This window comes from Brassica oleracea, chromosome C8 (assembly GCF_000695525.1).
Source record: "Brassica oleracea var. oleracea cultivar TO1000 chromosome C8, BOL, whole genome shotgun sequence".
Taxonomy (NCBI): domain Eukaryota; kingdom Viridiplantae; phylum Streptophyta; class Magnoliopsida; order Brassicales; family Brassicaceae; genus Brassica; species Brassica oleracea.
The window spans coordinates 3,569,654-3,595,307 of NC_027755.1; the positions used below are offsets into that span (position 1 = coordinate 3,569,654).

General features: G+C 37.1%; 1 protein-coding gene and 1 pseudogene across 1 annotated transcript; one reads left to right on the plus strand and one right to left on the minus strand.

Annotated features, from left to right (window-relative positions):
* Positions 1 to 5,253: 5,253 nt before the first annotated feature.
* On the minus strand, positions 5,254 to 9,463 carry LOC106308481 (glycogen synthase kinase-3 homolog MsK-2-like). The gene is made up of 5 exons (XM_013745643.1): positions 9,380 to 9,463; positions 6,747 to 6,887; positions 6,613 to 6,663; positions 5,788 to 5,881; positions 5,254 to 5,309 (listed from the first exon to the last, which is right to left on the minus strand). The coding sequence occupies exons 1-5, from the start codon at positions 9,461 to 9,463 to the stop codon at positions 5,254 to 5,256; spliced, it is 426 nt and encodes a 141-aa protein (XP_013601097.1).
* Positions 9,464 to 18,247: 8,784 nt separating this feature from the next.
* On the plus strand, positions 18,248 to 21,949 carry LOC106310729 (annotated as a pseudogene).
* Positions 21,950 to 25,654: the final 3,705 nt, after the last annotated feature.

The window sequence follows — 25,654 nt, forward strand, 5'->3', positions numbered from 1 at the left end:
CCACGAAGCAATGCTTCATATGGTAGGTGGACAACTAGATGCTCCATGACATCAAAAAATGAAAGAGGAAATATCTTCTCCAGATAGCACAATATGATCGGAATGTTCTAATGAAGTTGTTCGATGACTTCTTCCTTGAACGTACGTGTGCTAAGATCTCTGAAGAATGCTCTGATGGCTGTATATTGCAAATATAATCAAATTAATAACAATTCATAACATATGTGTATATATTATAAATTTATAATTACCTGCAAGTGCTTCATGGACATTTACTGGAAGGAGCTCGGCAAAAGCAAATGGAAGTAGTCGTTGCATAAACACATGACAATCATGACTCTTCATTCCGGAGAACTTTTGACCTCGTTCAACACATCTTGACAGATTTGAAACATAACAATTAGGAAACTTAACTTCTGATGCAACCCAGTCAAACAAAGTTGTTTTGGCTTCTGCTGACAAACGGAAGATGGGAACATGAACGTTTCCATTGCTCTTGATATGTAACTCACTTCTTGAGCAAATATCAGGTAAGTCCATCCTTGACTTCTTGTTATCTTTTGTCTTCACAGGGCGTTAAGTATTGTATTCATGATGTTCTCAAAAAAGTTCTTCTCAATATGCATGACATCTAGATTTTGGGGTAAGAGAAGATCCTTCCAATAGGGTAGCTCCCAAAATATACTCTTCTTATGCCAATTGTGAGAGACACCATACCCATCAGGCATATTTCCAGGAACATGCCAGTTTCCTCCAACCTTAACTGTTTCCTGAGCTCCATAATAATCAATGTCCGCTTCAATCTGCTGGCCGGTGAGATATGGAGGAGGACTGTCTCTGACAACTTGTTTGTGCCGAAACAATGTCTTATTTCTTCTGTACGGATGGGAAAGTGGAAGAAAGCGACGATGACAATCAAACCAACAACTCTTCCTACCATTCTTCAGTTGAAATGCATCTGTCGATCCAAGAGAATATGGAGCTTCCATGTGTTGTCCAGCTAGACAACATCCCATAAGCAGGGAAATCACTTATCGTCCACAGTAGAGCTGCTCGCATCGTAAAATTGTTTTTCAAGGAACAATCGTACGTCCTCACCCCTTCTGACCACAATTGCTTTAGGTCTTCTATCAACGGTTGAAGAAAAACATCAAGAGACCGTTTTGGATGCTTCGGCCCAGGGATTAATATGGTCAAAAATAGAAATTCTTGTTCCATGCACATATCCGGCGGTAAATTGTACGGCGTAAGAATGACTGGTCACAAACAATATTGTCTACCAGACATTCCAAATGGACGAAATCCATCGGTGCATAACCCAAGATAGACATTCCGAATATTTGTAGCAAAATCTGCATGTACCTTGTTGAAATGTTTCCACGCTCTTGCGTCTGATGGATGTGCAACCTCACCATCTCTCTGGACATGTTCCATGTTTGTTCCGCATGCCACCTCATCGATGCAGCAGTCCTCTCATATTGATATAATCTTTTCAATCTGTCTGTAATTGGTAGGTACCACATCCTTTGGTACGGTATCCTATTCCTCCCACGGCCTTGCGGTTTGAATCGTGGTTTTTTGCAGAATCGACACTCTTCTAACTTGTCATCTTCTTTCCAGTAGATCATGCAGTTGTCGATGCAAACATCAATCATCTCCGAAGGCAACCCAAGACTATAAACCAATTTCTTAATCTCATAATAAGATTCGGCAGACACGTTGTCTTCTGGCAAATACTCTTTAAACAACTCCGCCCATGCATCCATGCAATTCTCAGGTAAATTATGATCCGTTTTAATATTCATCATCCTAGCTGCTAGAGACAATTTAGATAGACCTTCTCTACAACCAGTGTAGATTGGTTGATTTGCAGCATCTAGCATTTCTTAAAACCTTTTTGCATCCAAATTAGGTTCTTCTACATTTCCAGTTCCATCAGCTATTGTTGTAGTTGTTTCTAAAAATGCATCACTAATCATATCTTGAACCCTATCATGATCTACCATCTGCTCCTCCTAATGATAATTATATTCATTATGCAAATGATTCGGTTCTTCACTATGATGACCATCCTCAAAATTATTATTACTACTACTAGCTTCATTTCCCCCATAACCCTCTCCATGTTGATACCAAATGTAGTACTGTGGTGTAAATCCTCTGTTTACTAAATGCTTCTATACAGTTTCACTACGTGCAAATTTTGAATTCTTGCATTTCTGACAGGGGCAGAACTTCTTACCGCTTTCATGCGTGATCGGTGTACAGCCTGCCTGGTGCATGAATGTCTCTAGCCCGCTCAGAAATGCGTTCGTCACCCTCCCGTCGGAATCTTTGTGCAAATACATCCAACTCCGTAACTCGTAAATACTACCGCCACCGGCCATTTTTTTCTCAGATTTTGTTTTGAAAATTTTTATTTCCTGATTTTTTTTTTCATTTGTGTTGTGAGGAAGAGAGTTGTGGAAAATGACATATATATTGAGAAATTTTCGATTTTGGTAGGTGAAATATAACAACGATTTTACACGGAATGTTTTACATGGATTTTACAAAGAATGTTTTACATGGATATAACAACGATTTTACATGAACTTACAACCACTTGACAACAAAATTAGTTAAGTTAAAGCACATAGAATACACGTTTTCACCTAAATATAATGATAACATGTTTCGTTGTAATGTCGATGTAACGGTTACGACGAATTTATCTTTCCACGTACTTTCGTCGTAAACTTACATTGACTTTACGACGCAACTGTTTCGTTGTAAAGTTACATCGAGTTTACGATGAATTTTGGACTCCTCGTAATTTCGTTGTAAACGCCATGTAAATTTACGAGGAAATAATTTCCTCGTAAATCTTCGTTGTTATAGAAACGTTTTCTTGTAGTGTCGTTTCTCAGACAGCGCTCTCGGATACAGTGGACGACTCTAGGTGATGCCAATACGGTTTTCTACCATAGATTATAAAGGCAAGAAGAGACCAGAACCAGATTGTTTTCTTTATGGATGATAATGATATTATCATTGACGATCTCGATGCCATAAAAGCCCATGCTGTAAGCCACTATCAGGACATGCTCGGAGGTATTTCGGTCCCGACAATCTCGTCCCAGCAAGATATTGCAGCATTGGTACCAATCAAATGTGACTCGTTCTCAATTTCTCTCCTTGAGGCGCCTTTCAGTGCTCAGGAGATCAAGCTGGCGTTCATGTCTCTCCCTAAAAATAAGGCACCAGGGCCTGATGGTTACCCGGGGGAGTTTTTTACCGCACATTGGGACATTGTTGGGGCAGATATGATCAAGGCAGTAGGCGAGTTCCTTCAGACAGGGCAATTACTGCAGCAATGGAACTCCACTATTCTCACTTTAGTCCCGAAGAAAACGAATGCTTGCAAGATCTCTGACTTCCGGCCGATCTCTTGTTGCAATTCAGTCTATAAAGTGGCGTCAAAGCTTCTTGCAAACCGCCTAAAGCAGGTCCTCCCAAGGCTCATCTCTAATGCCCAGTCTGCCTTCATACCAGGTCGTTTGCTTGTAGTAAATGTCCTGCTCGCCACTGAGCTTGTGAAGGGTTATAACTGGAAGGCAATCTCAAAGCGTTGCATGCCTAAAGTAGATCTTCGAAAGGCTTTTGATACGCTTAACTGGAGCTTCATCTTCAACACTCTCGAGGCAATGGATTTCCCTCCTATGTTCAGGAAACTAATAGAGCAGTGTATCACGACAACACGTTTCTCGGTTGCAATAAACGGTGAACTCTGTGGTTATTTCAAGGGCACTAAAGGACTAAGACAAGGTGACCCCCTCTCACCATATCTTTTTCTCTTAGCTCTTGAAGTATTTTCCCAGATGCTACGCGGGAAGTTCAGTGATGGATCTATTGGGTATCATCCAAAAGCCTCCTCACCGAGTGTCACACATCTAGCGTTCGCAGATGAAAGCAATTGCAAGGACTTTCGATTCTTTCGCAAGCTGGTCTGGACTAACAATGAACAGAGCATAGACGGAACTATACACGGAAGGTCTGAACCAGAATGAATCTAACGACTTGGCAAGTCTAGGATTCACACTTGGTTCATTACCTATAAGGTATTTGGGGCTGCCACTGATGCACAGGAAGCTCCAGATTACCAATTATAGACCTCTGCTTGATAAGCTTAAGGGCTGTTTCACTGCATGGTCCACTAAGGCTCTATCTTTTGCAGGAAGAAAACAACTATTATCCTCTGTTATCTACGGTACCATCAACTTTTGGACATCTGCATTCTTATTACCGAAAGGGTGTTTGAAGCAAATCCAGTCCCTATGCTCAAAGTTTCTGTGGAGTGGTAAGATCACAGGAAACGCTAACGTCAAAATTTCATGGACCACAGTCTGCCTACCAAAACGTGAAGGGGGATTAGGCCTTCGTGATTTCGGCTTGTGGAACAAAACATTTTGTCTGAAGTTGATTTGGAGGCTGTTTGATAGTACTGACTCGCTCTGGGCTGATTGGATAAAAGAAAACAAAATGTCTGGTAGGAACTTTCGGGAGATTGATGAGAAAAAGGCGACATCCTGGACATGGAGCAGTCTATTAAAACTGAGACCTCTTGCAGCTCTGTTCCTGCGGGCTGAACTGGGTAACGGTGCAACTATCAGTTTCTGGTGGGATCATTGGACTCCTCTAGGGCCTTTGATTAAGCGTTTTGGTCTCAGGGGTCCTCTTGAGTTTTCTGTTCCAATAAATGTAGTTGTCTCAGATGTTTATGTAGAGGAAGGTTGGCGCCTTAGGGGAGCGCGCTCTCCTGCTGCAGAGGAGCTCCAAATTCATCTTACCACTATCAACTTGCCCCAACCATCTCAAGATCCAACCAATGAAGACTCTTACTACTGGGAGATTGAAGGGTCCAAGACCAAAGGTTTCTCAACAAAGGAGACTTGGGAGGTACTCCGTCCAGGCGAGCAGGTAACAGATTGGGCTGCATCCGTCTGGTTTAAAGGTGCTGTACCACGACAAGCTTTCACTCACTGGGTTGCTCAGTACGATCGTCTCCCTACAAGGGAAAGATTGGTAAGTTGGGGCTTACAAGTTCCTCTTTGCTACTGTCTATGTAACTCGATGGTTGAAAACAGATACCATGTTTTCCTGAGATGCAATTGGTCAGAGCAACTCTGGAATATGGTCCTGCGAAGGTTGGGCGTAAGACAGCTAGCTTTCCACACATGGACGGCCTTCTCGGAGTGGTTTAAGCTAAGAAGCTCACACTGCTCTAGGCTCCTTAAACGTCTGGTCTCCCAAGCAACAATCTACAATATCTGGATTGCAAGGAACAAAAGACTTCATGACAACAACAACTCAAATCCAGCCCAAGTGTTCAAGATCATAGACCGCCAAGTTCGAGACATCATTCTGGGACATCGGCACCAACGGAAATTCAGCGGCCTAATGCAAGATTGGCTCGCTTTTGAGTAACAACACCAGCCACTTCCATTCATCTGGAAGCTCTTTTGACTAGACCGAGCCTTGGTTTTATTATTTTTGCCAAGGAAAATTCTAGAATGTTTAAAAACTATTGTATCTTTACAATCCTGCTTCGTTAATATGAAAATTCACATTTTGGCAAAAAAAAAAAAAAAAAGTCAGCTGGAGACCACCGAGGAAGGAACTTGCTTTCGGGCGTGGTCAGGTGTAAACTTGGACAACAGCTCTAAACACTTTAATAATATCTTTTTTTTATATAGTAACAATGGAAACTAAACAAATACGTGTTCTCTTTCTATATATTTGGCAAACCTTGAGGTTTAAAGTTGAAGAGAGAGACGACATTACGTAAACGTGTGTTGGGATCACGTAGCTCATCCAAGAACGGGTGAACTAATTCCTCCATCTACAACCAACAAGTTATCGAATTAACCAATTATAGTATTGCATATGTGACGTGAAAAAATTATATACTATGATATAACCAACTAAGTCCCCCATTGGAGAATTAGACAAAGAGAGTCTAATATATAAAGAGCTGTTTAACTCTATTAGTACGAGGTCTTTTGGGAAGAAAACCAAAAAAGTAAATCCATGCGGGCTTGCCTCTAAGACCCAAAGTGGACAATATCGTATTAATCGGACAATATAAAGTTGGACATGGGCTCACACAATTCCAACAATTGGTATCAGAGCGGTTGACGAGAAATCTGCAAGAAGACCAAAATACCCTTCGAGTAGGAACGGGACCCATCGAGTTAGGATTGGGAGGTGTGTGTGGCAGAGATCAAGTCAAAAGATCCTGGAAGTCAGTTGTGGGACACAAGATGAATGTGATCCTTAGTTTGAAGGAGAGAATGTGATATAACAAACTAAGTCCCACATTGGAAAATTAGACAAAGAGAGTCTAATATATAAAGAGCTGTCCAACTCTAATAGTACGAGGCATTTTGGGAAGAAAACCAAAAAAATAAATCAATGCGGGCTTGCCTCTAAGGCCCAAAGTGGACAATATCGTACTAATCGGACAATATAGAGTTGGACATGAACTCACACAATTCCAACATATACTGATTTCTTGGTAAGTAAGCACACAATCAAAATGGTAAATTTCAATCAATGACCAAGTTGAAGTACCTTAATAATCTCGACTAGTTGGTCGACTCCACTCTCACCTGGAAACAGAGGCTACCCAGCCAAAGTTTTGTAAAACTTTAGAGACATTATTCAACGATTCACAAAGGATAAAAAATTGTGGACAGTCAAAGTACCTGGCCAAGGAGAAATTCAGCAAGAACACACCCTGCAGACCATATGTCAATAGCTGTTGTGTATTCTGTAACTCCAAATATAAGTTCAGGTGCTCTGTAGTAACGAGAGCAGATATATGAGATGTTTGGTTCGCCTTTCACCTGTTACAAAGTGTCAACGCTAAAAAGGTTACGTTCAGTATAAAAACAGCGTATAGTTTATTGCATATGAAAAAACAAAATAAACATATCTCTTATTCGTCATAGATGCTATATCAGAACTTTAGCGCTACCAAAGTCGCAAAGCTTCACCTGATGTGTATAAAGATTAACCTACGAGAAGCACAAAGATTTCATATTCAACCAAACCAGGAACCAAACCAGGGCCAGCTTAGTATTGCATTAGACCCTTGGGCAAAAATAGTTTTACACCTAATAATTAATTAACCTTAAGATTATGGGCCCTTGCTGTAAAAGAAAAATAAAAAAATATGGGCCCTTTTTGTTATTGAATTTATTGGATTTTAGGACGGGCCCCGGACGACTGCGCTCTTCGCCCTCCCTGTTGAGCCAGCACTGAACCAAACAATACATGTTAAGAACATTTAATAACAACTTAGAATTGCATAGATTTAGGAGTTACAGTTTCAAGTTTCAGTTATGGTCGATTCAAATCCGGATTTGACAGAGGTGATATTGGACTTAGGGTTGATTCCTATTGTACGACGGCGAGCTGGGGTGTAGGTGACGAAATGGAAGGCGGATGTGACGAAGGAGAAGTCGTCAGAGAAGTGAGAAAAAAGGACTGATTTGCTTTCATCGCCTTCGTGACTACAACCATCTTAACGAAGGGGATTTGTTTTGAGAAATAATTAAATATTTCCTATTAATAAATTTCAGTGGCAATTTTATAAATAATAAAAGTAAGGTTGGTTTTTTGGTATTTTCATTTACCTTATGAATTATTCTAGTAAATACAAAATTTTATGAGTTACTAGAGAAAACCTGCGCGTACTCAACATGTAATGTATCAATATATATTTTGTAATCTATAGTTGTCTGTACAGTATAACAAAGTAGCAGAGAATGACATTACAGTGTCTGTGTGTTTTAATGGATATTTATGTTTTCTTTCGTTCTTTATATTTAAATTGTTTTGGCATAATTTGATGATCTTTATAAGGATGAAATCACAATTCATATGATTAATATAGAATTCAATGGTCTATGAATAATGGGGTTATGGGTATATTTCCTATGAATGGTCTAGACTATTTTTATTTCCTAATAAAGAATTTACGCAGATTATATACCTAAATTTGTTAAACTTATAAGAAAAATATGTAATACTTGCACTGTACATTATATTTAAGTTAATTATAAATTTTGAATAATGTATTGGGTTGTTCTTCGAGTGGGTTAAGTTGATCCATAATTGATGTTTTTTTGTCTTTTTTATTTGTTTCAAGAAAGAGATTAACTATCATTTGTAATTTTCTAATAACTTTTACAACATACTTTCACATTAGTTGATATGATTGTAAGAAATTTAATAATAATTATACTTTAGCTTAATATTTTCATTACAATAGTTTAGTATGTTTTTAAGTTTTATTTTACATTTATGATTTTGGTATCTTATAAGAAATTGTAACACATTTAGTTTTTTTTTTAAACTAACACATTTAATTTTGCCAATTATTTATTTTAGGCTAAAGTTTCATTTGAGGCTAGATAATTCAAAATAAATATCATGGGCAAATAAACAAAACACGAAACAATGTACAAAGAACCTTAGAGAATACTGTGAGAGTATTGTGAGGAATGTTTTTTATGTTCAACTTAGTGTGAGCAAAAATAAAAACCACTTGCCTGAATAGTTAAAAAGCTCAAATTCCAAAAAGATACAAAAGATTAAACTATTTGCATATAAACACTACTAATTATGTGTTTATGTTTAAGTTAGTGTGAACAAAAAGAAAAATCATTTGCTCAAATAATTTAAAAGTCCAAATTCCACAACGAAATTACGAAAAGAGAACACTATCGTGTATATAAACATTATTATTAAAAAACTTATATTGTATATTTTTATAAATAATATTTTTTCTTTTTTCTTTTTTCTTTTTTTTATTTTTTATTTAATGATTTATAGTTATAGTTATATTTAAATTTTTTTTTTTTGTTATTTTGTCTTCTTCAGAATATAATTAACCATTGGAAAACTATATTAACTTATATTGTACACACTAAAGAATGTCACAGTATTCTGAAATATGAAAGAAAACAAAACTTATGAAGTATATACTGAAATATATTTTTTACTGTATCATATTCACATGGTTAATTTTATATAATAGAAATAATTTTCTGAAGAAATAATATACCTAGTTTCTACAATTGATTACAATCCAACCTGGAAAATAAAGAAAGTCAGCATGTATCACAACTTTTGGAAGACATCTTACTTCAATCAAATTCCCACTTTTCATTTTTCTTTCACAAATTTTATTTTGAGCTAGTGAGACGATCCAAAGACCGATTGTTTCTTGAAGTTTCCCAATCTACGCAGAAACAAAGCAGTGTATCAGTGTCGTGATAAATTTTATATATCCTATGCAAACAATTAAACTTATGTAGAGGAATTAAAATACCTCTGATCGTGCAAGCTTAAGCTCAGCTTCTAGAGCAAGGATGAGTTCAATAGAAGGCGTGTCATCATATTTATGTGCCGACATGAACCCTTCTTAAGGTGGTTTCTGCAGCAAACTGAGCAACCATTGATGCTCTCTACTCCGTATTAGTTTTCTGGATTTATAGATTCTGTAACGTAGTTATTTTTGTGTAATTTTAGTATCAAAATTAAAAATGTAACATAGCAAGCAAAGCAAAGATTTATGGAGAAATACTTTGCTTTCGAGAATGGATTCAGTCAACTTAATCTCCCTATCCAACTTACCAAGATCCTCAGTAGCTAATGTTCACAAATCACACATAAAGGAAAAAAATCAATCTACAAGATACTGAAAGCTCACAACTTGCAATTGAAAACTGAAAATCCCACCGCCTTGCACGAAGAAGCTCGCATTCAAGGTAGATCGTGGATGATGATTTAAGAAGGAATTTAAGATGGGGAATCTGTAACTGGTAGAGATTGATAATAAGAAGCTGAAACATCTCTCAGAACTGTGGTTCTGTCTCATTCTCAAATGGCGGAGAAGAAGCAAAAATAAACCCTAATACGTAAAGACGGGACACGTGTCGCGCCTACAGAAGCCGACTTTCTGACGTGGCATCCGACAGGTCTCAAGCTGGAGAGAGTAAACATGTTTATATATATGTATATATATATATATATATATATATATATATATATATATAGATTCTAGTCATTATGTATAATTTGAACCATTCTAAATAATTTCTCTTTAATTTATTAGAAATAAAAAGTAGTCAGCTAAATCGAATAAGAATCTAAAATTCAAAACTGTAGCCAAATATTAAATGGGTGTGAATATTGTTTTGTGATATGACAGGTGTTTGTTTATGTATTCATATTTGATTAACTATAATGAAAATATGATTGTTTATATATTCATATTATGCTAACTCAAATAATGATAAAACATTTTAAAACTAAAATGATACAACATGAATGTGTCACGATCCAGCCTACGGATTATGTTAAAGTAATACCAATTATTAGGTTATCTCTAATTGTTATTGGTGATTTACAGTAGTGGTCAATTAATTATCTCAATAATTGTTAAAATCAATTATTATCTCCACACGCTAAACCTTAAACCTAAAACCCAACCGAAATTCTAAACATTAGACAATATACCAAAATGATAAACTAAACACGCTAATCTTAAACCATAAACCCAAACCCATAGGATAAACCTAAACCCAAGTGATAAACTTTAAACCAAAAGGATAAGCCCTAAACCCAAAATTCAAGAGATAACCCTAAACCCAAAAAATAAACCTTAAATCCAAACCCATATAATAAACACTAAACCCATGGAATAAACACTAAATCCTAAATCCAAAGATAAATCCTACTCCAAGAGGTGAACCTTAATCTTATATCCAAAGGATAAACCTAAACCTAAACCCAAACCATATTATAAACACTAAATCGAAAGGAAAGATAATAAACCCTAAACCCAAAGATAAATCCTACTTCAAAAGGGAAACCGTAACCTTAAACCCTAAACCCTAAACCCAAAGGATGACTCTATACACAAACCCCATATGATAAACACTAAATCCAAAAAGGATAAACACAAAACCCTAAACCAAATATAAACTCAATTCCAAAGGGTGAACGCTAACCATGTATCCAAAGGATAAACCCTAAACACCAAATTGTAAATTTTAATCCCATAGTAATATAAATCCTAAACAATAAATCGCAACAACCATTAAAAGGGTAAAAATAATAATATCCAGTTAACATATATATTGGACGACTAATACTACTTTAAACTTGAATGATATAACAGATAAGCTACATTAATCAGATTGTTCATATCCAATATGTTAAGTAATGTATACTAGATATCCAGAAATCAATATTGTTGGTTGTTTTTTCGATTAGTGATCGGTTATCACTATAGATATCAACCCAAAGATTGTTTGAGTAGATAACGTGATGTTTGATGAATAACTCAAAGCGAATAAGACATGTAACGCAATTGGGTTCAGAAACTTTTAACTGGCTAACACACATTTTCAATTATATGATGAGGAGATAATATTGTGTTACATGTATAATATTTGGTTTGGGATCTATAATTAATACCCGACCATTGATCAAAAAACCAACTAACAATAATGATATCCGGATAATTTGGGTTATCTGGGTTTAGACTTGAGGTTTTATCATTTGGGTTTAGTGTTTTCTATTAGGTTTGAGTTTAGTTTTTAGCGTTTATCTTATGAATTTGGGTTTAGGGTTTATCAATTGAGCTTAATATTTATCATTTGGTTTTAGGGTTTAAGGTTAGAGTTTAAGGTTTATCCTTAAGGTTTAGGGTTTAGGGTTTGATTTTAGGATTTAAGTTTATCCCTTGGATTTAGCATTTAGGGCTTAAGTTTTATAGTGAGGAGGTATGCATTCAGTTAAACATAATATTAGCTCTCCTACATGCAATTGACATGGTTGTTAGATGGATAAAACTTTATAAGAACATCTAATCTTAATATTATTTGTAAATGGCAGTTAACTCATAATGCGACAAGTTTTCTTTATTATTCATCTGGTTTGCTTCATATATTATGACCAACACCCTTTGTGCCTTAGTGTCTAGGGGAGATGAAATTGCAAATATATTTTCGTGTTAAAGGACCTAAATTATCACAACAAAAACTAATATTTCTAAATATGTAATAACTCAATTCATACCTCACAAATCTCTCTCTTTTTCTCTCCGCCAAGATCAGTGAAGTATCGTCCAAACGATGAAAATGACCGATTTTAAACTTTTCTTCTTCGATTTAGTTAAATCAAAGATAAAGAAGCTCAATATTCATTATGAAATGCACCAATTTACCATTTGTGAAAAATATTTCAATGCTCATTATTGAACCAAAATATGATATCTTATATATATTATTGTAGTTTTTAATAATAAATGTTTAATTTAAATGAATTATTTTTTATGGAAGTTCTGTAAATATAGATAGTTGGAGTTAATTGATAATTTTCATAAGTAGAAGGTATTAGTAAAAATTATTAATTAAATAAAAGTAGGATCATTGATGACAAAAAAAAATGTTGGATCATTCTAAAATATTCGTTTTGGCGTAAAAAATGAAGTAATATATTGGAGCAAAATCTAACTCTATTTTGGTGTTGTATCATTATAGTGCAAAAAATGGAGTATTGCATTGAAGATGTTCTTAGAGCTTAAGTTATAAGAAATGCAATGAAGAAAAAATATAGAGAATATTTATAAAAAGGTCTATATTCCGTATTTCGCCCAAGGTTATTATATTGGTTAAGACGGCACTGATCGTAGCTACCACCTATGACTGATCTCCGGATGGACCATCAAACCCACTTTGCCTCCACACATATGACATTCTATTCGAAGCATAATTTGCAAGATCAACAATATATAGTTGATGTACTTCACGTTCTGCAAATGACAACAAAACTGTTAGAAAGCGAAAACTATTCAAAATAAAAGCATAGGAGATAAATACAAAAACATATATTATCCACCCATTAAATATTTATGTTGGCTGGCTAATTATCATATTATTGTAGCATTTCCATTTGATATATTATATTAACGTTTTAAACTTATTATAGATATCACCATATAATAATTGAAAAATTTAGCACACTCAATACAAAATAGTTGTAACATACTTATATTTAAAGTGACCATATCAGTAGAAAGGAAGCCAAAAATTTTCTAATAAACTTTAACACAAAGATAATAAACATGTTATCCAGCTAAACTGACATGTGTTGTTTTTATAAAAAAATATAGTTACCAAAAGCTGGATCGAGATGTGCAGAGAGCTTGTCCTAGATCCGTGTTAATTGGTGATTTTGATGGTGGATGAGACGTGTCGTCTTGATCACTCATCTTTTGATGTAAATGACAAAAGAAAAAGAATTTTCAGAGATTTTGGTGGTGAAAATGAAGCGTTGTTGAATGATTGTGGAGCAGATTTTTTTTTTTTTTGTCTAGATGCATATGTAAAATCAAGTTTTGATAGGTTTCATTTCTAGTAGAAGAAGAATTTTATTAAGGAAGTTATCGATATTCATAAAAGTAAAGATACACATATGTATATTTGCCTTATTGTAGATTTCCTTTTGATCTTTTCCTATTGTCCAAGGCAATCCGATTGTATATATACAAGCCTAAAGGCTAATGAATAATACAAGTTGATTCCATCGATATTCATCTCTTGTCATGGTATCAGAGCAGTAGATCTAGGAACCCTAAATTGTCCTTTGTCTTCTCTCTTACATCAATTTCACCTCTGTTTTCTCACGCAAGAAACAGAGCATTCTCATCTGCTACACTCTGTTTTCTCATTCAAGTTGCAGAGCATCCTTTCCTACTTAACCCTTCACGATGTCTATCACAACTACTGAAGGAAATTCGAAAAGAAAAACCATCTCACCATACGATTTGACGTCCGGTGACAACCCTGGAGCAATCATATCTCAGCCACTTCTCAATGGTCTCAACTATGATGAATGGGCTATTAATTTTCGAATGGCTTTGAGCAGTCGAAAGAAGTTTGGTTTCATTGACGGAACCATTCCTAAACCTGCGGCTGGATCTCCTTATCTTGAAGACTGGACCGCCAATAACCATCTACTGGTTGGATGGATCAAACTTACCATTGAACCTAAGATTCGTTCAACAAAATCTACCCGTGAGGTTGCGAAAGACTTGTGGGACATCATTCAGAAACATTTCTCAATCAAAAGTGGAGCTCGACTGCAACAACTTCGAAATCAGCCCGCTACTTGCAAGCAACAAGGAACTAGCGTAGACGATTATTTTGGTCGATTGACCAAACTGTGGGATGGTATTGCAGAGTGCACCAACTCCAAAAGATGCAGCTGTAATAAATGTGAGTGTGAACTTAACACTGCCCGTGAAAAGGAACTCGAAGTCTTGAAGGTTCATGACTTTCTTTCTGGTTTTGATGATGCTGTTCATGGAGTGGTGTGTTCTCAGATATGTGCCATCTCCCCTCTTCCTGATCTCGATACAGTCTATCAAACTATAGTTCAGAACGAAACTATAAGATCAGGCGTGGTTAAAGATGCTGAAGTTATGAGTTTTGCGTCACAGATCTCTGCATCCTCACACTCTCTTCCTCGTGATGATTCTCGTACCGGAGGATTCTCACAGAATCGTGACGCATCCCGCTTCATTCCTGTAAATCGAGATCCTTCCCGTGTTTGCACAGGTTGCGGACGCTCAGGACATGAAGTATCAGGCTGTTTCAAAATCATTGGCTATCCTGAGTGGTGGGAAGACAAACCACGTAAGAATAAAGCTCCGTCTGGACGTGGTCATGGATTCACACCAAAAGCAAACAATGCTCAAATCATTTCTGCAAATTCAGCCTCTACGAGCTCTGCTTTTCCTATTACTGATGTTGATCGAGAAGGATTAGCTGGTGTCTCAGATGCTCAGTGGCGTACAGTCCAAAAGATGTTTTCCTCTGCCAATATCAGTGATCGTTTGAGTGGTAAGAATGGCAGTGTTACGTGGATTTTTGACACTGGTGCTACTCACCATATGACAGGACAATCTGACTTACTTCAGGACATTCATCCTATCTCTCCTGTCTTTGTCAAACAGCCTGCCGGTGAACTAGTTCCCTCATCACAGCGGGGAACTGTGTTTCTTACACCTTACTTGTGTTTGAAAAATGTTTATCTTGTTCCTGGCTTGCATACTAATTTGATCTCTTTTGGTCAGTTGGCCACTGATAATCATATTGTGGGAGAAATCACGGATCGTTTGTTGATAATACAGGACCGCACTACGAGGATGCTGATTGGAGTGGGTGATCGTGAGGGAGAGGGACTGTACCGTTTTCACGAGATTGAGACTGTGACATCAAATCAGACTACTGTCGAACCTGCTGTTGATGAAGCTTCCGCTGACACTACTCTCTGGCATCGTCGTTTGGGCCATCCTTCTTCTCGTGTACTTTGGAAAGTTCCTGGCATCAGTGGTTTATCTAGTAGTAGTTTATCGCTTTTACATGACAGTTGTGACATTTGCTTCCGCGCAAAACAAACTAGACAATGTTTTCAAGATTCTTTGATTAATGCAAAAGAAGTTTTTGATTTGATTCATTGCGATTTATGGGGTCCGTATCGTACACCAGCATTCTGTGGATATCGTTACTTCTTGACAATTGTTGATGATTGTTCTAGAGCAGTCTGGTTGTATCTTCTTCCCGACAAGACGAATGTTGCTCAACAACTACGGAATTTTCTGTCTATGGTTACACGCCATTTTTCAAAGAAAGTCAAGACGATCCGTAGTGATAACGGTACGGAGTTCATGTGTATGTCTCGGTTCTTTCAAGAGCAAGGAATCATTCATGAAACTTCATGCGTACATACCCCACAACAGAATGGTCGGGTTGAGCGCAAACATCGCCATATCCTTAACGTTGCTCGAGCTTTGCGATTTCAAGGCAACTTACCAGTTGAATTCTGGGGAGAGTGTGTTCTTAATGCTGCGTATCTGATCAATAGGACACCATCCCAAGTGCTTAAAGGGAAAACGCCATTTGAAGTATTGCATAGCAAACTGAGTCAATGGGTTTTTCGTGTGAAATTCAAAGCTGATGGTACAATAGAGCGATGCAAGGCTCGTGTTGTGGCTCTTGGGAATCATCAAAAGGAAGGTCTTGACTATAAAGACACATTTTCACCTGTTGCTAAGATGACCACGATTCGTCTTATTCTTGACATTACTGCCAAGAGAAATTATGAAGTTCATCAAATGGACGTTCATAATGCTTTTCTTCATGGGGATCTAGAAGAAGAGGTGTACATGAAACCTCCACCAGGTTTTTCTCGACCAGGTTATAACCGTGTTTGTCGTTTTCGAAAATCCATTTACTGGCTTAAACAATCACCACAGTGTTGGTTCTCGAAACTCGCGGATGCTCTTATAAAATATGGCTTTAAGCAAACAAGATCGGATTATTCCTTGTTTGTCTTTCATCATGGCGGCATCTCTCTCCAAATTTTGGTTTATGTGGATGACCTAATCATATCGGGTAATTCTCCGTCTGCCATTAAAGTCTTTAAGGAGTATCTCTCTACTTGCTTTCATATGAAGGATCTGGGCATTGCAAAATATTTTCTTAGATTGGAAATTGCTCGTAGCCCTTCTGGGATTTATCTTTGTCAGCGTAAATACTCACTTGATATTGTTACAGAAACTGGTCTTTTAGGATGCAAACCATCTGGCTCTCCTATTGATCAGAATCACAAATTAGCTCTCACGGAAAGCCCGCTTCTTGATGATCCATTGCCGTATCGCCGCTTAGTTGGCAGACTGGTCTACTTGGCTTCAACACGTCCGGATTTGGCTTATTCGATTCATGTCTTATCTCAGTTTATGCAAAAACCTTGTGAAGAACATTGGCATGCTGCGCTGAAGGTGGTGCGATTTTTAAAGGGTACAATTGGTCAAGGAATTCTTTTGCATTCTGATTCTCCTCTACATGTTACTGGATGGTGTGACGCTGATTGGGCAAGCTGTCCACTGTCTCGACGATCTCTTACTGGCTGGATTGTTCAGTTTGGCGATTCTCCTATTTCCTGGAAAACAAAGAAGCAGAAGACTGTTTCGTGTTCTTCAGCTGAAGCTGAATATCGAGCTATGGCAGCAATATGTAAGGAGTTGCGGTGGATTAAATCCTTACTATACGAAATTGGAATTGATCACACTGCTCCGATGACTCTCCATTGTGACAACAAAGCTGCATTGCATATTAGTTCTAATCCAGTTTTTCATGAGCGTACAAAGCATATCGACCTCGATTGTCATCGTGTTCGTGATTACATGTTGGATGGTACGGTCAAGGCGTCTTATATTCCTACAAAAGAACAACTAGCTGACATCCTGACAAAGGCGTTGGGTCGAAAGAAGTTTGATTCATTTCATCTCAAGTTGGGCATTCGAAACTTGCATGCTCCTGCTCCAACTTGACAGGGAGTATTAAGGAAGTTATCGATATTCATAAAAGTAAAGATACACATATGTATATTTGCCTCATTGTAGATTTCCTTTTGATCTTTTCCTATTGTCCAAGTCAATCCGATTGTATATATACAAGCCTAAAGGCTAATGAATAATACAAGTTGATTCCATCGATATTCATATCTTGTCAAATTTTGGTCCAAAAAAAAATCTTCAATAATTTACCTTTCCATCTCCGCAAATTTATGAAGTTATTGGTGTATACGGAGTGCAAATTCCCTTTATTTTAGTAGTTATATTTCAAATAATCATGATTCTTGAATTGTTTAGGTTTTCTATTAAGATTTTCTCCATTTTACGGGTGAAATCGTGTTGTACTAGAATTTATTTAGGCCCATTTGGGTGATTCCTGATTTGTTATACTTCAGATAATCATGATTCCTAAATAATTTAGGTTCTCGTAATCACATTATCTAACGAACATAACCAATAATATTATCAGAGATATGTTGTAACCAATAACTTATAATCTCTCTTCTAGTAGCACATGCTATCGTCTTCTGGAGCTTTCGATTTGGAGCTGCGATCATCTTCCTTGTAGAAGCTCGTGAACTGAAGACAAGAAAAGCGGTTGGTGATTCTTCCCGATCGAGTAGCGATCATCTTTTTTATTTCTAGCAAGATGCCAGAATGTGCTAAAGCTTTGGTAAGAAAATTAAACTAATCCTTTGGTATGTATCTATATATCATTGTTATTTTGTTTCTCTGAGCTACAAGTGTTTTATCTGCCTCCAAAAGAATATGCACGTAGTGAAGCGCGATGGATGGGTGGAGACTCTTCACTTGGATAAGATTACTGCGCGACTTAAGAAACTTAGCTATTAGCAGTTACCGCTGTGACATTATCCTCGTAGCTCGTGAAGTTTATGCTCGTGTCTATGACGGAATCACCACGAGTCAAGTTGACGAGTTGGCTGCTGAGACTGCTGCTTCCATGGCTTGTAACCATCCTGATTATGCCTCCGTAAGTATATTGATTCTAGGCATTCCTGAGGACAGTTAGAATTCTTGCCCTGATACTTGCATAAATTGTAATGTTTTTTCTTGTTTTTTCAGCTGGCTGCAAGGATTGCTGTCTCAAATCTACACAAGAACACCGAGAAATCATTTTCTGAGACGTGAGTGTCCAGCTTATAATTTAATTTAATTTTTGTTTGGATTTGGGTGTATCATTGATTTGAGTTTATATGTTTTTCAGGGTTGCTTACATGTCAATTATGTCAACGAGGAATCGGGACTGAATGCTTCTCTAAAAGCATCTCCAATGTAAAACACCATTTTTTCTTCCAAAATGGAGTAAAAGTGAAAATAGAGTAAAATTGCTCCAATCCTACTCCATTTCCCACTCTATAATGGAGTGATGAACAAAAAAAAAAATAGATTACTCCATTTATGGAGTAAACTTCATTATGGAGTGAAATATGGGGTTGGGTTGGAGCATTTTTTACTCCATAATCACTTTTACTCCATTTTAGAGAAAAAAATGGAGTAGGGATCGAGATGTCCTAATAGCTGAGAATGTATTTTCGATAGTTTCGGAGGTACACTAATAATTAAGCTCTCAGAATGTATTTTTATTTTGTATATTACTGAATTGTTCATTCGTTTCAATCTCAGAATGCTAAACGTCTGGACAGGGAGATGGTATATGATCGTGATTTTGAGTATGATTACTTTGAATTTAAGATGCTTGAGAGATCGTACCTCTTGAAAGTCCAAGGGAAAGTCGTTGAAAGGCCTCAGCACATGTTGATGAGGGTTGCTGTTGGCATCCATTTGGGAGATATTGAGTCTGCAATCAAAACTTACCATTTGATGTCTCAGAGATTGTTCACTCATGCATCTCCTGCTCTTTTAAACGCAGGCTCGCCAAGGCCTCAAGTAAAAATACCTATATATATCTAGAGCTTTATTGTTCTTCAATGTTTTATATCTCATCTTCTATTGAATTGTGCAGTTGAGCAGCTCCTTTCTTATCTGCATGAAAGATGATAGCATCAAGGGCATATACAATACAGTCAAAGAGTGTGCTGTTCTACGCACATCTGCAGGCAGTATCGGTGTTTCTTTTCATAACATCCCTGGCATAAAGGGAATCTCTCCAATGCTGGATGTTTTCAAAGCTACTTCTCGTTTTCTTGATCAAGGAGGAGGAGGTAAGGGGAATTGTACATCTTACCTTTCCTCATCTTCAGTCTTCATCTCATATATATTGTTGCACTAGGTGAAGGAGGCTTTACAGTATACCTGGAGCCATGGCATGCTGATATCTCTGAGTTTCTAGACCACGGAAAGGTACCAAGATAATTGACCATGTTATCCTCAGATGTGGTTTGCCTGCGTCCATATACACTTTTTTTAATGCAGGAGGAGCACAGGGCTAGAGACTTTTTTTATGCCCTCTGGGTTCCAGATCTTTTTATGGAGAGAGTCCATGGGGATGGGCAGTGGTCTCTGTTTTTTCCTAGTGAAGCTCCAGGTCTGGCAGATTGCTGGGGATCGGAATTTGAGAGACTGTACACAAAGTATGAAAGAGAGGTGAGTCCCTATTTCATACACATATATGCTCTGCTTCTTATGTTTCTCCATGTCTTTAGGGAAAGGCAAAGAAGGTCTTTAAAGCATTTGAGCTTTGGAATGAAATCGTGACATCCCAGCTAGAAACAGGAATGCCATACATGCTTTTCAAGGTAAGTAACATATATGAGATTCTGTAGCTATATGTTATTAGTCATATAGCCACTGGTTCGTAATGTTTCAATTTTAGGATTCATGCAACAGAAAAAACAATCAGCAAAATCTTGGTACCATAACCTCATCCGGCTTATGCGGTGGAGTTATTCAATACAGCAGTCCAACAGAAACAGCTGTGTGCAATCTTGCATTGATTGTTTTGCCAAGATTTGTTAGGGATAAAGTGAGTTAGAAGAAATTGGTTGCGGGTTCTCTAAGTTTCCTTTTATTATTATTATTCACTCAGGATAGTAGCTCTAACTAACATTCTTTTTTCTCACAACAGGATATTCCAGTGGACTCTCATCCATCTGAGCTTGCCGGCAGCCTAGGCTCAAAGAATCGTTACTTTGATTTTCACAGCTTAGCCAAGGTCAGACAGATGCTAACCTTCCTTTTGCTTCATTTGACCTAAAATCAGATTCTCAACGGATCTTTGACCTAATATCCCTAACAAATGTTTTTTGTGTGGCCAGGTAACTGCTAGTGTTACTAATGATCTCGATAAGATAATAGACGCAAATTACTATCCTCTAGAGAGTGCAAAAACTTCGAACATGCGTCGTAGGCCTATTGGTATTGGTGTACAAGGTCTTGCAGACGTCTTTATCCTCCTTGGAATGCCATTTGATTCTCCAGAGGTAGCCTCCTCTGCCCTAATGATCAACGTTTTTTTGTTTTATCTGTTCTGTTCTAAGCACAGTTTAAGTTGTTGCTCAGGCCCTACAACTGAATACGGATATATTTGAAACCATATACTACCATGCTCTCAAAGCATCCTCAGAGCTTTCTGCAAGAGATGGCACGTATGAGACATATAAACGAAGTCCCATGAGCAAGGTATGCATGTCATCTCGTATTTATTTACTTACCTTCATAATGTCTGATTGTGGATAGCGTGTAGGGGATTCTTCAACCTGACATGTGGAATGCGACTCCATCAGACCGTTGGGACTGGGATTTTCTTAGGGATATGATATCAAAGAATGGTGTGAGGAACTCTCTTTTGGTATCATTGGCTGGGAACAACAAAGGTTTGGAGCCTTGTGCATCAAACATCAACAACGGAGGGTTAAGGTTTGTATATTAAAATCATATGACCTGGTAAGTACATTTTTGTAACTGTTTACTCATTATGTGTCTTTCGCTTGCTCAGTGGTGAATTCACAATCGTGAACAGACATCTTCTTCACGATTTAACTAAAATAGGACTTTGGACTCCCAAAATGAAAAAGGTTCTCATTAATGAGAATGGTTCGTAGGAAATATCCATGAGATACCTGATGACCTGAAAGCGATTTACAGGTATAATGCTTAGTTTTTTTATTTTTTTTGTCATATTCCTAAAGTCTGAGATTTCGCTTCGTTCCATCCTGCAATTCAACTCAGAACTTCTTGGGAAGTTAAAAAAAGAACATTGGTCAAGATGGCTGCTGGTCGTGGAGGCTATGTAGATCAAAGTCAAAGCTTTAACATTCACGTGGATGAACCGAGCCGCCTCAAAGTCACTGACTTGCACTTCTACACTTGGTTTCAGGTTTGAATTTTTGATTGAATTTCAAAATAGTAGTATATTGTCTATCATTTTTTTCATCTCACTGTGTTTTTGTGAATTTTTACCAACAGGGCTTAAAAGTCGGGATGCAGCACCTGCTATTACGTGCTACAAAGACACAGGGGCTTTCACTTACCTAGTCCGTCTATTTTATATTTGGTTACTTTTTCCCGAAAGCTTTTGTATTTGGATTACTGGTTACATTTCTCATTTGCTTGTAAGCCTACGAGCTTCACCTTCATATAAAGGCTTAGTGGTTCATTTTAGACTTCTGTTTTTGTCAAAATCTTAGTTCCAACAGTTAGTATAGTTAGTACATCTTTAGGATGGTTTACATGGAATCCGTACGCATAAAGCCAACACACTCACCAAAACCCACGAAACATTATTATAACCCTTGATCCAGAGGACCAAGCTGTGGTAGGACAGTTTGCTAATGTCATGAAGACCATGAGGCAAAAGTAGGCCTCTTGTTACCCTTGTTTAGATGTTTCTTATTCTGCTCAGTTGTGTGTGTTGCTTTCTCCATTTAGGTTCCCACAATGAGAGAATTTATAAAATATTTATGTTATGAATTTTGTTTTTATAATATGTAACAAAGCTTATCAAATCAATTATTTTGAAAGAAATTTAGTCATAATAACTGGTGGAACTATAGAACAGACTCGTAGCCAAAATGATGGACTCAAACAATTTTTTTATTATATGATTTTAATACAGCACTAAATGTAATTCTAATTCAATTTGAACTAATGCAGATTAATGTTGTTACTGCATATTGATTGTCCATACAAAAAATCATGAAAAATTATAAATTATGTATCACTCAAATATTAAATACTAAGGTCGCGTAGGTCGGTCTGCGCGGAATGTGATGTATTTTATTGTTTGAGTTTATATTTTATTTTGTAAGTAATTTTTACTAGTTTTCAGGTTTCATTGAGATACCAGTACTACATATGCGTTTATGATAAAAACAAAAGTATTTAATATACGTTTTTTTATATAGACCTTATTTTCTGAGGGTATTATATATTTTGTTTAGGTAGATTCTTCATTTTGTTGGTTGAAAATTTATGAGACCTAGTTATGATATTTGTCTAACATATGCACGTATATGTCGTCCAGTACTCATTTTTTTTAATAATAAATTCTATAAGTGTTATTTAGGATTCCTATTATTTGTTGAGAAAAAAATTCTCTCAGGTTACCACTACAAGAAAACATAAGTTTAACGAGGGCGGTTTTCCTCGTGAGTTCGTCGTAAAAGAGGCTTTACGAGGAATTAGCGAGGAAACACGTTTCGTCGTTACTCGTTCGTCGTAACACATATTTCCACGCTAGTTCGTCGTAAATTAGCGAGAAAAATATTTTTTCGTAAAGATGAAGTAATAATTTCGTCGTAAAGACCACGTATATATTCCACGTAAGGAGGTCGCTAGATTTCCTCGTAAATACCTCGAAACGTGTTCCTCGTAAACTACACGTAAATATCTCGAAAGATTTTCCTCGTAAAGTACAGGTAACAACCACGAAAGTATTTCCTCGTAAAGTACTCGTTTATCTTTCCTCGTAATATCCTCGTAAATGTTTCCACGTAAAATACTCGTTTACTTTTTCTCGTCATTTCCTCGTAAAGTTTCGACGTAAATAGGTCGTAAATTAGCTACGAATTTACTTCGTTATTTTATTTTACAGAATTTAAAAATATAATTTTAAAAAATAATTAAAATTATTTTATTTATTAATAAAATTAAAAATTTAAAACAAAAATCAATACCAAAATATTTTATATATAAATAAGTTTTGAATTTATAATTCAACAACCGAAAAAAAAACTAAGAGTCGTTCATCGCCAATCACTCCTCCTCTCTACATTTGCCTCGGGATGTGTATCGGATGATGACTCGCCTGGAATGGGATTTTGTCGTCGCAAGTTCCTCAACAAGGACTCCCATTCCGCATTTGTGGCCGCTACAACGTCCAAGAAGCCCTCGAGTCCACCCATACGAGCTGTGAACGCAGATCGCGTCGAGTCCATCTCATTACGCATCTGAGCGGACTCTCTACGCAGCTGCTCGGACTCTCAACGCAGCGCAGTGACTTCATTTTCCCGAGTCTGAGCATAAGACGATGTCGCTCACGGAACATCGTTGACGGAACCAATCCCCAACATATGTCCCTTTTTCTTAGGGACCACCTTAAAAACAAAAAAAATAAATATTGTTAGTAAAAATTTAAAGTTAAATTAAATGAATAATAAAAAAAAATTAAAATTTTAAAAAATTTACCTCCTCGTAAATCTTATCCACTTCATGTGTGGATAAGGTGACGGGTAATCCGTCGGTGGACTGTTGGGTCAGCTGGGTCTGGCGGTCGTCAACCTGAGCAACCAAGTCGTTGAAGATTTGCTCGGACTTGCCATCTAGAAATTGGCCCGCCTTATTCTTGTGGGTCCTCTCGTAAAGTTGCATAAGAGACGGGAGTTGTCCCGTCCCTTTAGCCTAAAAATATTTATGAAAGTTAGAATATACATATATATATATATATATATATATATTAAAAATTTAATTAAATATTTCCAAACGAACACCGACGTGGGGTTTTTGGCGCGTAGAGTGAAACATCGGCCCGTGGCCGTGCTCATCTACCGTGTTACGGGAGACAGAGCAAGACTGGGTGATTCTGATGGACTTAGGATCCCGCCAATAACGGATGAGGCCATCCCACACATCCGTGGTGAGCTCAGCGGGTTTGCCACGTTCATATCCCTTCACGATCCAGTCACCCTTCCAGTTAGAGACTGTGTCCAACAAGCGAACTTTCGCCTTCGCGTAAAACTGTTTCCTCACCCTCTCAGTGACCCCCATGGACAAATGATATTTTTGCTGCAAAAAAAAATAAATTAATAATTAGTTTAAAAAAATATATATAAATCATGAAAAAATAAAAGTACATATAATTAATTAAAAGTAACTTACAGCGAAAATTTTGAGCCACGTCTTTCTGACGTAGATCGGCATCTTTCTCCAGTTCAGATGTGGTATGGAGAAGTTACCTTTGATCGTGTCGGTTATGTCTGATGGAAGACAATTGTCAACCCCAAACCTGAAAAAACAAATTTAAAGTATAAATTATTTATTAATGTTATAAATGAATTTCAAAAGAATTGAAAAAAAATTAATGTAACATACCACAAAGTTTTTTCCGGTCGGTCGGAGTCTATGACTGGTAAACCTTCTCTGCATGGCTGACGAAGAAGGTCTTCGACAGTGTACTACGAGTAAGAAGCACTCGGAGGCACCATCAAATCGGGATGAATCTCGGCGGGCATCGGAGGAGCCATCGGAGGAGGCACAGGAAGAGCCATCGGAAGAGGCACATGAGGTGCACTAGAAGAAGGCGACCGAGAGACTGTCTGAGAAGATTGAGTCTCGGGGACAGTCTCCGGACCTGAAGAATCGGGAGCTGAAGAAGAACCGGGAGCTGAAGAAGATGGGTCTAAACGACTACCAGACTCACTGAACATCTCTCTGTAATGGGAAGTATGTATGTTCGTTCGAATCGTCTGGAAAAAAAAATTAATTTTTAAAATTAACTTCAACAGTAATTAACAAATTCTATAAACCTATCTAAATTTCCTACACTACCCACCTAATCAACACTAATTAACATAAAATCCGTAAACCTATCTAAATCTCATACACTAACCACCTAATCTAGCATAAACTAATCAAATTAGAGAGGAATTAGAGAGACTTACCATTGCTACGAAATAGAGAGGAAGTGGAGAGGAAGTGAAGAGGAATTTGAGACTGATATCTTGTGAATTTACATGTTTTTAACTTCTTATTCTTGCA